The 14,644-nt window shown below is 45.4% G+C and overlaps 1 protein-coding gene across 7 annotated transcripts; it reads left to right on the top strand.

Moving 5' to 3' along the window:
- The first annotated feature begins 707 nt into the window (after window positions 1-707).
- LOC144934421 (cyclic AMP-responsive element-binding protein 1-like) lies at window positions 708-13,712 on the top strand. Of its 7 annotated transcripts, none has more exons than XM_078860154.1 (8): window positions 708-802; window positions 6,296-6,386; window positions 8,104-8,247; window positions 8,382-8,482; window positions 8,640-8,779; window positions 9,113-9,280; window positions 9,734-9,884; window positions 12,576-13,712. In XM_078860154.1, exons 2-8 carry the CDS (start codon window positions 6,315-6,317, stop codon window positions 12,730-12,732), a joined length of 933 nt encoding a protein of 310 aa, XP_078716280.1. In that variant the 5' UTR covers window positions 708-802; window positions 6,296-6,314; the 3' UTR covers window positions 12,733-13,712. The 7 variants fall into 7 exon arrangements, with proteins under 7 accessions (XP_078716280.1, XP_078716283.1, XP_078716278.1 ...); XM_078860157.1 differs by having other exon boundaries at window positions 708-806; window positions 8,104-8,181; XM_078860152.1 differs by having other exon boundaries at window positions 708-806; window positions 12,576-13,711.
- Window positions 13,713-14,644: the final 932 nt, after the last annotated feature.

Genomic DNA, 14,644 nt, shown 5'->3' with positions numbered 1-14,644 from the left:
CCGCGCGGCGGGAAGGTGACGCGGCTGCGGTGAAGAAATTGGGGGGAGGGGGGCGGTGAGTCGGTCGGCGGGGTATTTGTCGAAGCGACCTGGGCCATTGGCTATAATCGCATCACGTGATGTTGTGCGGGGGGGGGGGCAATTGAACCACTCCGATATTGGGGGCGGGGTTTGTTAGCAGGATTGAATAAACGGATATATGAATTTTAAATCTATCGTAAACGCTCACAATATACGCGCCGAGTGTGTGTGCGGGGACCGAATGCGTACCATTTTTTTTTATTGAGGAACAAAATCGTACAAAAATGACGAGTCGATTCAATGCTTGTCGCGGATGGATTTGGAGGGGAGGAGGGGGTGTGTGGACCCTTCGCCCGCGTTGGCGGAATCCGCGTGACGTGGCACGAGCCGCCCAATGGGATGGCGGGGTAGGAGGGGCGGGAGGCGGCGAATGCAAGAGAGGGGGGGCGTTGCTCCGACAAAACCGCCCCTATCGTCTATTGGCCGCGATCGCGGCACGTGACTCGCAACGACCAACCGACGAACAACGTGGGGGCGGGACCCAATCGTGAAAATTCGAAGGCGGCGCTCGCGAGGGCGGGGGGGAGAGAGAGGGGGGCCGGGGGGGGGGGACAGGGGGCGTGGCCGGGGTGGAAAGGGGGCGTGGCGGGAGTGAAAAGGGGGGGCGGGGGTGGAAAGGGGGCGTGTTGGCTGCGATCGCGCGCGGGGACGACGCGGCTCTTGACGTCTGGGCTACGTATGGCGGCGGCGGCCAGTGGGCGCCCTGCGTCGCTCTGACGAGGCGGGTACGTAGTTGGCGCGACGAGCTCGGCTTCGGGGCGGAATCGGCGTCGCGATGATTTTCTGGGGTTCCTTCGTGAGGAGGAGGAGGGGGTCGTCACCATCGCGGGCGTTTGGACGGGATAAACACGCGACATTTTTTTCTGCTTCTTCTCCTCCTACCCCCCCCTCACCGCCTTGCACTGGCGGCGGCGGCGGCTGCGGTTGCGAGGGGCTTTTGGGGCGGCGTTGGCGCGTTACAGTCATGGCGGCCTCGCTCGCCCGGGCACGGCTCCCTCCCGAGGGCGGCTGCCCCCCCCCCTTCCCCCCACCCCCCACCTTCCCCCCACCCCCCACTACCCACCCCCCACTACCCCCTCCCCCCACTATCCCCTCCACCCACTACCCCCCCCACTACCTCCCCCTCTCCCCCCCACTGCCCACCTTGGCTTTCGTCTTCCTCGTGCTGTTAGGGCGGCCGCGTTGTTGTGGGTTTTCAAAACAAAAGTGAACCCGCGGTTAACGAAATCTCTCCCTGTCGCCTGTTGTTACACTCCTAAAGCAATGGGGGATGATGAGAGTGCGGAGGTTTGTTTCGTGTTACGAGTTTTCCAAAAAAATACAAAAGAAATGTGCTTTAAAATGTTCTCGCATGCTTAAGTAAGAGTCGTGGATTTTATTTTCGTTACGTTTTCCGGAGTAATTTGTAAACTATGCACATTGGGCCGATGTTTTGGTCTGCCACTATGCAGGTCGTCTCTTAAATACGATTTTTTGTTATTGCTGCGTACGTTTACTCGTGTTGCATAAACTACTTGGAGTGATATTCAAACTAGATGGACTTAATAAGCGTGTAGTTCCAGTCGTGGTAGTTTTGCACAACACAGCCTACAGTAGGCCAAGGTTTACGGGCCATGGCCCTCAAAATTGGTACATTTCCCGTAATATATATTTCAGTTCCGTATGAGGTTTGTTTTTTTATGTTAACTGATGATGTTAAGCAGTATTTCTTACACGATTAAAGCGGGCGTGGTGGCTCGCATGTTCAATGCTGTGGGATAGGCATGGGACATTGAAATAAAAGTGTCGCTGTCTGGAAGACTAAGATCGTTTTATAATGAAAACGTGGAAGTAAAATGAAACGTAAACACATTCGTCAATAAAACTGCCTTGGAAGAAAATGAGCCGACGTTTCGGTCAATGTCCTTTCATAGCACGTGGCCCTAAATGCGCTTTAGAGACCAGGGCGATTGCCCACAACGCCTCGATTACATGTTTTCTGCAAACAGTATTATGTAGATATTCCAAATAAATGTTTCTTCCTGAGTAAAGTAATATTTAACAACACTAAAGTTTACATTTTTCAAAATGTGTAGGCCTTATTCAAACCACCAGCTCAAACGTTGAGAAAATGTAGCCATCTCTTCATGCAAAATTGTATTATTTCCAACCTCTTATACTGTTGTGATGGGTTTTCTCGTCATTTATAGTTTGGAAATGGAAAACATGAAACAATCATACGCCTGTTGGTGCCTGGTCGACACTCAACACAAACTTAGACTTGAAGGTGATATCGTGAAAAAGATGGATTCATAATTTAGAGAAGAAAAAAACATTGCTATAAGGATGTCGCTTAATGATCAATCGTAAATCGCAATCTTTAAGTCCACTTTTGAGAAAGTAAAAATAGATGTTTCATGTACAATGGCACAAATCTGTTGTTGCAGGGTCAACAATAAACTAACGTCCACTTGCCGTTCCCAGGTTATTAATGTTAAACCCCGATCTGCAGTAGTGCGAAGAATGTATGAACGGTTTTATTTAATAGCTTTAAAGCAAATTCTGACTTTGCTTGAAAAAACTAAATTGAAAACACCCCATGTTCCGATGTCATTGGAAGGATCAGCATCGATGTACCGAAACAAAAAAATGTTATCGGTGTATCGATGCTTTATTTTTCCCCAAATCCAACTTTGGAGACTGGTTTGGTGGGATCACCCATTATGGTTAATGTGAAACTCGCTGGGCAGCGAGGTGGAAGGGTATTGTAGTAGAGCAAGTGGGATTAATTACCAGACAACTAACCAAGATGCTATTGGGTGAACTCATCCCTATTGTAAGCGTGTGGCATTTCACCGAGTTCTCACGATTTTCGCATCGAATAAAATACTAATGGAATTGGCCAATCTTCCCACATGCAAGAGGACCCTTAGAAAAAATAAATGTATTGAGACCGAGGTTTCTTATTAAGTGTCCACATTCACGCCGCCCTAAGTCGGGAGCTATTGACTCGAGGCGCCGCCGTTTTGGAATAAAGACTTAAAACATTTGAACGTTCCCCTTGCCATGTGTTCTCGTAAAGACAGATTATCTCCACAAAGCGACCTGCTCGTGTCCCCCTGTAATCAATGCTACCCTCAACGGCCGCGTGGTTAATCACCAGGCCATGATCTGTTATGGCAAATCGTTGCAGGCATCCCTTACTAATCTTGAGCGGTTGTGGCAACTTGTTGTGACGGATTTCTCTAGCAGTGTGTAGCTGAAATTATGCATAAATGGCACAGAGGCACAACATTCCCATCGTAAGCCATTGACACCACCGCTTCACCATCAAACCACACACGTGACACCACCACCACAACATCTCTCCACACCACCACAATAACTCCACCATTGCTTGCCACTCGTGCGGGGATGAGGCCGTTTTTTGTTTGTTTTTGAAACTTAGAGCGTGATGTCATGCACGCGCAGGGGAACGTCAATCAGATTTGTTTAGATTTTGAGCGACTGGGATTTTTTTTTTACCAATGGTAAACGCTTGGACAACCATTGCTGGTGACTGTTGTCTACAACTAATCATACCATATTCTTGGTTATTTCGGTAAAGTCACGTAGATAGAAAAACTTAAAATAAAATTCAAATAGAAAAATAATAAATTGAAAATAATAAAAGCTAAAAACCCACAATAAAAAATAGTAAAATAAAATGAAAAATTAAAATAAATAGAAAATAATAAAAGCAAAACCCACGACGTTTCGATCGCAACACAAGTGGTCTTCGAAGAGAAAAGAGGGGGCAAGCCTCCAAATGCAACTGCTTAGAAGGGTTCCAAAGTGAGTGGGCGGGGAAAAGCTGCGCAAGCAACACGCAAATGCAGTGGCAGAACAATGGGGGAGTTGCGAGGAGGAGAGCTTGTGCCTCGCAAACAGCATGGGCAGGGCAGCCAGTCAGCCAGGGCTAATGTAGGAGCAGACAATGGGGGGGGAGGAAGGGGGCAGAGATAGGGGGGGAGAGGGGGGGGTTCGAGATGGGGGGGGAGGCATTGCATCTCGCTACACACATCCACACTGCTGACTGGTAGAGGTTGACAAGAAAACAAATACCATGTCAACCCACACGGTTTAGCCCGTATTCTTGTACAGGGAAATTGAGTTTTCAGGCCCATACGGCCAACAGCCGTTTTAATACGGGCAAAAACTAAAATTGTGTTTCTCCTTTTTGATGGGACTTTGTAGGATGAACGTTGAGATGTATAAGGGCATGGGGTGACCAGTAAGGTCTGAATTGGTCTGTAATAAGGTAGGGGCACTGATAAGGAGTTAACAGGTATGAACTATTGCCCTAGGCTTGTGCTCCAGTGCTTAATATGAACCTTATGGCGGGACCCCGGGGTCCCGAATAAATGGAAGTTAAAATCTTAATTATTTTTTGGCGACTCCGTCCCGCCACGCACATAAACACTGCGACCCACCTGGCGCACATCATTCTATTGTCCAAGCACAGCGAGGACGAATGTGCAGAAGAAACAAAACTTTTAAACTTTGATTAGCGCATCATGTAGAGCTCGTCGATAGGAATAGATTGCCGTATCGTTCACCTTCAACAGACATAAAATGAAGTAGCAACACAGTTTATGCGAGAGCCGGGGGCTTATGGGACCCCAGGGGCTTATGGGAGCCCAGGGTCCTGCCATAAGGTTAAATTATGGTCTTCACAACTGCCATGGAGGACGTGCGCCAACCCCTGGAACTGGACTGATAACTTGGTGGCACTTTGTCAAAATAAACAAGACGGTGAAATAAGTGTGGTGCCGCTGTTTTATTTAAACCTCGGCCGTTATTGCCATTATTTCTGCAAAATACCGGTGCTCTGCAAACGGTCTTATAGCAGCCAATGCTTGGTTAAGGCTGTGCCTATTAAATGGCCCAGTGCACAACGCCATAGCTCTCCAAAGCCAATAGTGTTTGGAGAGGTAGCAGATTTTCTTGGCACTGCAGTTAAACTGTGTGGTGTTGTTTAACCAGGCTGAAATAATCCCTCACGAACATTTTGTCTCAGACGCTGGCACGTTAACAGCATGTATGGATAATTAATTCTCAGCTGCCATTCCAAAACTTTGGTAATACATTGTATTTAAAGTACCCATATGTAAGGCAGAGCATGTCTTCAGTACAACATTTCAAAACAACTGAATTGGAAAAGGACAATAGTTTCCCACTGGGGTACTAAATTATTATTTTTAATAGTTGCTGAAATGCCACTATATTTTGGTGAGTGAGGCTAAAGACTAATGATATGCGATGAAACAACTGGACCCGATACAAACCTTGATCAGAAGATATGGTCAGATATTGCAGGTTAGAAAGTTATGGTATCGATTTACTTATGTAACCACGTTGAACAGGAGTTCATTTGTAATGCTACCTATTGTAGACTGCAGAATCAGATTATTTGAACTGGAGGAATCCCTTGCGCTATAAAGCTCTTTCTCACAGGTTTCCAGTAGGGGGAATTCTGCAAGTTGCAGGAAGTAACAGGAGTGAGGTAACAGCACTTGTTAATGGTCTGACTTGCACGTGGCTTATTTTTCTTATAGATAAGGTACAACAACGTAAAATGATGCAGTATGTAGGCAGTCGACTGATATACTAGTTAATAATGTTTTTAATATTTTGTGCAAATTATATGTTGGTTGACGGTGTCGGAGCAAAGCAGATGAGACAGAAACATTGAGAAACAATACAAATGAGATGGTAACAGCCAGACAACTATTTCATCGAAATGTGACCCCAAATGATACAAATTATTTGTTTCTTACCAAGTAGGCAGCTAAAGCTGCCGGCGGAAACATCGTTATGCAAAGGCTCCATTATTGGGGAGCTGTTTGGAGCAATTCACTTCCAAGGGCGTGCCGCTGAGTGTAAACTGTAAAGTATGCCATTTATAAATTTACATTTAAAACACGTCAAAATAATATTAATAATAATCAGTTTAAATATGGCATAATGCAATGCTGGAGCCAGGGCTTAATTTCAGAAGGGTCTGCCCTGATCAGAGAATATTTCCACGCCTGGTACACCAACATCCATTATGCCTCTCGTGGCTACGAGTCGCATACCTACTCCAGTCTACATGCAGCCCAGAAAATATTCCATCAGACATGAATGTGTCTCGGATACACCCATGATCATAGCGCAAAAGAACAATAAATGTTTTGTGCTGCTGTTCCAGTAGGAATTGAAAGGAGCCTAAGATGTCCGAAGGCCAGCAGGAGACAGCGATATTGAGCACAAGTGAGGGAGAGACGCTCGTTACAGTCACGCAGGTACGGGGACGTGGCGACACTCAACCAGTGGCGCAACCTACAGAAGCATTTTTGAGGCAACAAATGGTTTTCCTTCCAAGAGTCCAGTCTGTTCTATAACACATTTTTAATAACAGGAATTGGATGTTACGCGATTAGTATATGAGGGAAGACATTTTTTATAACACTGATGCGAATTGGATGTAACGCGATTCGGCGAACAAAACTACTTCGTGCGAGTAGGAATATGCGGTTGTACAGCTGGCTCGGCTTTGCATGACACAAGTTGATTCTGCTGGATGCTTCTAGATGCTACCCACGTGCCTCAGTCTTAGTTCAGCCTGCGTAGGCATCTCACGTGTTATCTCAGAATGTGCTTTACCCGATATATATTTATTACTAGCTTTACTACCCGGCTTCGCCCGAGACTTGGATTATTTTCTTGGATTAATACACGGCCTACGCGGAGGGTGGGGGGGGGGATGCGTGATGTCAGCAGGCACACTGCGTGACGCTGCCGCATGCGGGCGACATCACAGATGTGACGTCACCGCTCACTTGCCGTGCAAAATATATCCATTATTGCGCCCCCCCCAAAATACAAAAGTCTATTTTTATACTTTTTGCATTGTGTACAGTCTGGAAGCTACCCACATGCCAAATTTCAAGTTTGTTGCATGTTGGAAAGTATGCTAAACATTTCGAACAGACACACATATTCATAAATTTCCCTTTTATTTCTATAGATAACGCGATTTTTCCATAACGCGGTGTTCTTCAGTATCGCAACTACAGCGTTATAGGAGAAAAGACTGTATATGTGCATGAAAAAGGAATATGTGCACATCTACACTTGTGCAGTCGTGTATCATACGTCCAGGCAAACATACTTGCGCTCATACATCAAAATTCACAAACATACATACTAACATAAATGACACACACATGCCATATACAGCATACATGCTGTTACACTTCAAGTGTGTATGCTTTATTAGGCAACTGACTAACCATGCAACAAGACATTGATTAAAATTATTATGCTCGGGATGCAAGCATGGAATCACGCTTGTAATAAATAATGACTTTCAATTCACATTCATTGTATTAAATTGGATTGGATTGTGTGACTCGTGCAGCCACTACGTTTACCACATTGTAAAATAATTGAATCTTTATAAATAGTTAAGTGGCTACGATTGAACATGTGGTATCTGCACTCATAAAGTGTTGAGCATAAAGTTCCCATATTAGTATTTTTGGGAACTAAAAGTTGATGCTCCATTGATAGCTATCCAGAGTAGTTCCTTTACCATACACATCTGCAGCAGTTGATTTCTGCACTGATTGTCGCTTTACTTTCGCCGATTCGGCTTATAATAAGAATCAGAAGTTTATTTCCCGAGCAAAGTTTATTGGGCATCGAAGCTATTTTTGATAGGCAACTCATCCAGCAGACATCAAAGAAGCATTCCACAATATGGGTCACCGAGGTTATATGTCAACACTATCACTGATGTGATGTGCTCTGTAGATCTTAATTTGTGCTCGTTTAACAACATTTGACATAGCAGACGTGCGAAAGTTTATCCTTTGCCTTAAAAAAAATGAATTGTCCTCTACTGCATGGCCTCTTAATGTGCTTATTATCTCTTGTGCATAGCCTTTCAGCACAGTTTGATTCATATGCGCCATACATCTGTATTGTGTTGAAAGAGGTGTCTGTCTCTGTCCGCAGGTGTCAGCAGAGGAAGTAGCACAGGCAGGCACCACCACAATGGCGTTGGTCCAGCTTCCCGGGGGTCAGACCGTGCAGGTGCAGTCAGTCATTCAGGCTGCACAGTCCTCTGTCATCCAGTCGCCACAGATACAAACCATCCAGGTGACATGCGTAAACATGGACCCTATTTTAAGCACTCAATCTTTTGAGTGACTCGTCATAGGAAGAGAACTTCTCTCTCTGTGATTGAAAATGACAAAGTGTGCCTTTCGCCCTGGCCGCCTGCTTGTTTGCAGGTGGCCACAATTTCAGATGGCGAGACGTCGCAGGAGTCTGGAGATAGCTCCTCGGACACGCAGAAGCGCAGGGAGATCCTCTCTCGACGGCCCTCGTACAGGTGCGCACTCCTCACTCCTCCTGCCTTCCGGTTCCACATTCTCAGTCAAGTGCTCTCGTTTAGCAGTTTGGGGTGCACAATTCTTGACCATCTCTCGTGGTGTCGTTTGAGTTCATGGAGTTATGCATTTGCCTCATTTCTCGGTTTCCCCATGCAGGAAGATCCTGAACGACCTCTCCTCTGATGCGGCGGCCATCCCGAAAATTGACGAGGAGAAGGGAGAGGATGATGGCTCAACCACAAATAACATTGTGACCCTGCCCACACCCATCTACCAGACCAGCACTGGCCAGTATTGTAAGTAATTGTTAGAACACCCTGATATGTAAATTAGGTTACCATTGCAGTATATGGATGATAGCAATTATGTGTTTGTGTGAAGAATAAAAACTATAGGTCTTTATAGTTAGGCGACCCAGAAAATACTTTTGTTCTTAGCACACCACAATCGGTATACATCTCACAATGGGCGTGGCTTATCGTCAGTCACGTGCCTCCTCCAGTGTACCGGTTACCTGGAAAATATGCAGTAGGAAATTAAACCATGCTTATGCTTAGATAAATTGGTCAGGTAGAGATAACAACCCGGTATTGCTGATCTATAGTATGTGCATGTGTGTTTTCCTGCAGTTGCCATAGCTGGCGGTGGTGCAATACAGATCAACGGGGCAGAGGGGCTTCAGGCGCTCACCATGGCCGGTGCGGGAGGGCAGCAGGCGGGCGCCACCATTGTGCAGTACGCGCAGACCTCCGACGGGCAGCAGTTCTTCATGCCGGGCAGCCAGGTCGTGGTGCAATGTACGTACCCCTCGACCGTGGCACAGCCACCTTGCTTACCTGAGAATGGTAACAAGTCTTTTGTTGCCAACGAAAGTCGAGCTGGGATATCAGATTTTCGAAGTAGTCGTTTAGCATTTATCAGTTTGTTCACTCGACAAATCGAATAATTCGACAATACTCTCACCTCTTATCCCGCGTGTGCCGCTGAGCGTGAGGTGATGGGCACGGCTAGGTGATGTTATTGGTATCATCATCAGCGTCAAGCTGACCGTGGCATGTGGTTTCCTGCCTTTGGGAGGCAAGCTGTGGGGATGGTCACAAGTTTTAAAGGGGCCCGATTAATTGACCACAAAAAAGTACTGAATTAAAATGTTTAGTTGACCTAAACTAAACTAGGCATTTGTTGTGGCAGAATTTCCCGGCTGTTGTCTCACTTTGTCCTGTTTTTGTGGCCTGCCATATGACTTGCAGCGGCCTCAGGAGAGACGTACCAGATCCGCACGCCTTCGGGTGGCATCCCACAGGGCATGGTCGTGGCAACGTCACCAGCCTCCATCCAGAGCTCGCAGGGGGTGCCCGAGGAGGGGACACGCAAGCGGGAGGTCAGGCTCATGAAAAACAGGTACGTCTAAGGGCAGTGCTTCGCTGAAATTCATTATTCATTTTGTCGAATGATTTCTTGCATCTCATTCGTGATTGTGCTTTTTCCCCTCTTAACGCTAGTGTGATTAGCAGGTTGGAGAAACGTTGCAGTCATATTTGCAGTTTACTTGTGAATTCTGTTTAGGTTCATCTTAAAATGTGTACACAAACAAAATAACTATTTTACGTTTACCGTAGAAAATATTCATTATGATTTGTTTGTGATGGTAGGTGCATAACTCTCTGTGTGTCCATGTCATCTGTGTTTTGTTACTGATTTTCCACTAAATGTGTGCATTACCCCCAAACTGTCATGCTGGGCATTTCCCCTTGTGATTCTTGTTGACTTAACATTCTAATGCCTTTTTTCTTGAAATTTGTGAAATGTGTGTTGCCGCTTTGCAGCCTGATGTGCCTCACAGAAAGCGTCTGTCCCTTGCTTGTAAGCGGCGTAAGATAATGTATGGCTGAGCATAGTATAATATTCGCTTCCATTCCTGTAATTTTATTCCATTATGTTGCGGTAAACATGAGGCCACTCACCAAAAAAGTTTGTAAATGAATGAAAAGGTAAATATTATTGGAGTGACTGGGAGGCTCAGACATCAGAGCATTGAGCTGGCACCACTGAGATCCGATCTGGGTTTGAATTCAGAAGGGTAACTGATAAAACCGGGTTCTCACTTGTAGTGAGTTGATGGTCTGAGCCTGAACTGAATTGAGACATCAGTTTGACTGTCGCGCGATAAAAAGTACTCATGGCAAGTGTTGCTGCACCCGACTGTGGACCCAGGCCACTTACAGGGATGTCATAGGCAGCGCTAATGTCAGCATATGTGGACATTAAAGGTCGCTGTTCTGTGAGAGTTCCAAATGGATATTATTTATTCCTTGGCTTAAAGCTTTCATGACTGCAGGAATTCATATTCTTTGGGTCTTTCGGTAAAGTCACGTAGATAGGTTAAAAGAAAATGATAAAAAAAACTACTACAAAACTACTTTTTTTGTTATCTTCTTTGAACTTATCTACGTGACTTTACCGAAAGACCCAAAAAATATGATATTATGTATCTCATAGCACAATCAGAAGATAGTTGGGTGAAACAATCACAAAAATGGTCAAATGTTTTATTTTATTTCTACCTGCGTGACTTTACCGAAAGAACCAAAGAGTATGGATTCCTGCAGTCATGAAAGCTTCAAATCAAGATTAGTTTAACACTATTATGCGACGCAGTATTTTAACATTTAGAAGTCTTGCAATGGGTGATAAGTCATTGTTCTCAGGGCTCAATTTCTCCCTGAATATTTTTAAGTAGACTGGAGGTGCAGGCATGTGGCTCGTAGCCATAGCCAGAGGTATTCTGGATGTGGTGTGCCAGGCGCAGAAATATATCGCGGCTTGCTGACCTGGCTGAAATTAATCCCTGACTGCGCTCTAATGCCAGCCATGCTTATCCGAAACCAGTGGGCGGTAGGTTCAAGGCGAAGGTGGGGGCCCCTATCGTGGTGTCGGCCGGCACAGGAGTGCTGCCTGACGCAGCACTTCCGGTTTTCTGTGTCCGCAGGGAGGCGGCACGTGAGTGCCGCCGGAAGAAGAAGGAGTACGTGAAGTGCCTGGAGAACCGCGTGACTGTTCTCGAGAATCAAAACAAAACCCTGATCGAGGAGCTGAAAGCCCTCAAAGATCTTTACTGCCACAAAGCCGAGTAGCCCGTAGCGAGGCCGAGATTCTGGGGAACGTGGGGCGGAGCTCTTTTTATATCCGATCATGGGCACTGAAGCCCGCTTTTTTGTATCCAGAGTAAATAATACACGGTAGTTATTGCAACGATGATCTTTCTGTTACTGCATTATGATCATATACACAAATTGGTGTACTTGGCGAGGCAAAAACTCGTATAAATCTTTAGCCTAGTGATCAGTTGTGCATAACCTAATATATTGTACGTTTTAATTAAGGCATATTTATCAGCTGCATTAAAAATATTAGCAACAATTCGGCTATTGTTGTTAATATTTGCTAAATATGGATACCATTTTTCTGCCTTGTCTAAACATGCAATGTTATTTCAAGACTTTAATCGTGTGTGCTTTTAGAAAGAAAAAAAAACCTAGTGTTAACTTTGTTCACAGTAGACAATTGCACTGATTATGTGAATACTTTTTTGTTTTCTCCCTGTAGTAGCGTGTAGCCGTGTTGCTTTTAGCTCGGGGTCCCAGTGCGCACCATCCAAGACCCTGCTTGCTCTGCGTGCCCGTGCTATCCCGCATGGTTGTTTACAGGAAGGTGTTAGTGTGCCCAGCACGTCCCCCACGTCTGTGATTGACAGGGAGGAAGGAAAGTGCTAGATCGCATGGCATGTGTGTGCGCGACAGTTCACTTTGCTTTTCCAAGGAAGGCTTCCCTAGCTCACGGAGATGTGTTCTTATGACGTGGTTTTTTTGTTGGTGTAGATACGATGCACCTAAGCCACATAATGGAAGCCTCTGCTGCAATGGCATGTATATATGTATGTATATTTTGGTGTATTTTCCTGGAGTCCATCGGGCCCAATGTCGATTTGTCCTTGCCCCGTGCCGTTGTGTTTGTGCGTCCACCAAGCCCCAGCATGTCCGTGGTGCGTGTTTGTGTACGTGTGTGTCCGCGCACGTGCCACCTGCTACCCAGGGATGCGGCCAAGGAATGCCGCCGGCGTAAGAAAGAGTATGTGAGGTCCTTGGAGAACCGCGTGGAAGTGCTGGAGGTCCAGAACAAGCAGCTGCTGGATGAGCTGTCGGGGCTCAAAAACCAGTTCCGTTTGAATCCTGGCAGCGCTGGGCAGTGAAGTTGTCCGTAGTTGCGCGGCCTCGCATCGAGCCCGCAATCACCCGGAGTCCAAAACAACACTTCCAGTTGTCAAGTGTGAACTTTATTTATTGAGTTAATTGGAAATATCGTATAAGTAAACAACTGACCCTAAATATTACAATCATTATTTTTGAATGCCTAAAATCAATATACGCGTGTATTATGGGTTCTATGGATGTGGTTTGGCCCTGGTAATTGACTGGAATTCTTGTACAGATATCAGAATGTGGGATAAGAAACATTCCCGGCTTGGATACAGGGGTGCCGGCTGCGTTATGGTTTCCTGGCTTTATTCTGAGGGAATTGGTTACGTGTGAGGCTTACCCGTAGCACACTTTGTTTTGTATACATTTTAGAGCCAGTAAAGATAAAAAAAAAATGCATTTGCGATGAATTGATTTTCATTTGTGTTATTTGTGTAAATGTAAAGTTTCCAAAGCATCTATTTACAGAATGCCAAAAATGAGTCCTGAAACATCTGACAGCTCTTTTTGCGCAAAGGGTGGAAAACGAAGACCAGTCCCAGTTTTAATTGAAATTGTCTTTTAGGGCCACAAGGGCAGTGATATAATTTCAGTCGATCGTTGGTGGCAATTGTAGCTGCAATGTGCGATGTTTTTGGACATTCATATGCCTGGCCTGTGTGTAGTAGCCATTGGCATTTCTAGGCTACATTCTCATGATTTTCCCTGGCGGGGGGGGGGGGGGCTAAACTGTGGCCGTTGAGCCAAAGCCATGCATAGAAATGGGAGGATAATGCTTGGTTCTATGTTGCCCTTGCTCTGCATTCTTTCATGTCCACGATGACCTTTTAAAATTTGGTGTCGTTTTAAGTGTTGACAAACACTGGAATTAATTCTAGATTTGAAGCTTTCGTGACTGCAAGGAATCATATTCTTAGGTTATTTCGGTAAAGTCACGTAGGTAAAACATCAAAATTAATGAAAATAAAATAAAAACAAAATCACGACGTTTCGGAGGCAACACAAGTCTCCGTCATCAGGTGGGACCGTCACAGCCGAATTAGCTGCAGCTAATTCACAGCCGAATTAGCTGCAGCTAATTCGGCTGTGACGGTCCCACCTGATGACGGAGACTTGTGTTGCCTCCGAAACGTCGTGAATTTTGTTTTTATTTTATTTTCATTAATTTTGATGTTTTACCTACGTGACTTTACCGAAAAAAAACCTAAGAATAACACTGGAATTGGTAAAAAATTTCCTCCCTTTGTCAGTAGCTAACTGAACGTATGACCTGTTACGTTAAAAGACTCGTATTTATTTTAATCTCGATTTCTGGTTTTTGCTGTATTTTGTAACCTGGCTTAACTTGTACCCATTTTGTACCGCGTATTGCTTTTAATACAATCCTTTTTGTGATGAGAGGAGTCTGCTGGCGCTATGCGGGTGGGTTTAGTGCTTGGAGTGTGCAAACAACAGTTGTCTTCTTAGAATGTGGAAGTGAGCAGTTTCATAATGTTGTGAGAGTGAGAGGATTGTAGTTTGTGTGTGTATATGTAACTGGAGAGACCAGAGGTGACGAGAGCGGTAAAGTCTCGGTGAATGAGTGTCGTTCGGGTGTTCGATTGAGGGGTGCTTTGTGTCTCGGGGGGTGTGTCACGATGCTCACTGGGAACTTATTGTCCAGTAATGCCAGACTTGGCTGCCGTAATTTTGATACTGGCAAAAAAAAGTCCCATCGATATAGCTGCTCAACTCGAGCTATTAATGTTTTGATACTTGTGTAGTGGGTTCACAAGCGACAGAGATGGTGTAGTCGAGGCAGCACTATTATAACTCAACAGGGTAACACTGAGAAGGGGTAACGGCCCCTTCACCCGTACTAGACTGGGATACACACCTAGGCTCTGCCTAGATATCTATGCTCCC

This window comes from Lampetra fluviatilis, chromosome 10 (assembly GCF_964198595.1).
Source record: "Lampetra fluviatilis chromosome 10, kcLamFluv1.1, whole genome shotgun sequence".
Taxonomy (NCBI): Eukaryota; Metazoa; Chordata; class Hyperoartia; order Petromyzontiformes; family Petromyzontidae; genus Lampetra; species Lampetra fluviatilis.
The sequence above is the reverse complement of the archived record's forward strand: the minus strand, read 5'-3'. Positions and strand labels throughout refer to the sequence as shown.

Excerpts from the sequence above, each read along its gene's own strand:
- LOC144934421 (XM_078860154.1), top strand. The coding sequence starts at position 6,315 with ATGTCCGAAGGCCAGCAGGAGACAGCGATATTGAGCACAAGTGAGGGA. Across the intron at positions 8,780-9,112 it reads GACCAGCACTGGCCAGTATT|TTGCCATAGCTGGCGGTGGT; the intron begins GTAAGTAATTGT and ends GTTTTCCTGCAG. Across the intron at positions 9,885-12,575 it reads GTCAGGCTCATGAAAAACAG|GGATGCGGCCAAGGAATGCC; the intron begins GTACGTCTAAGG and ends CCTGCTACCCAG.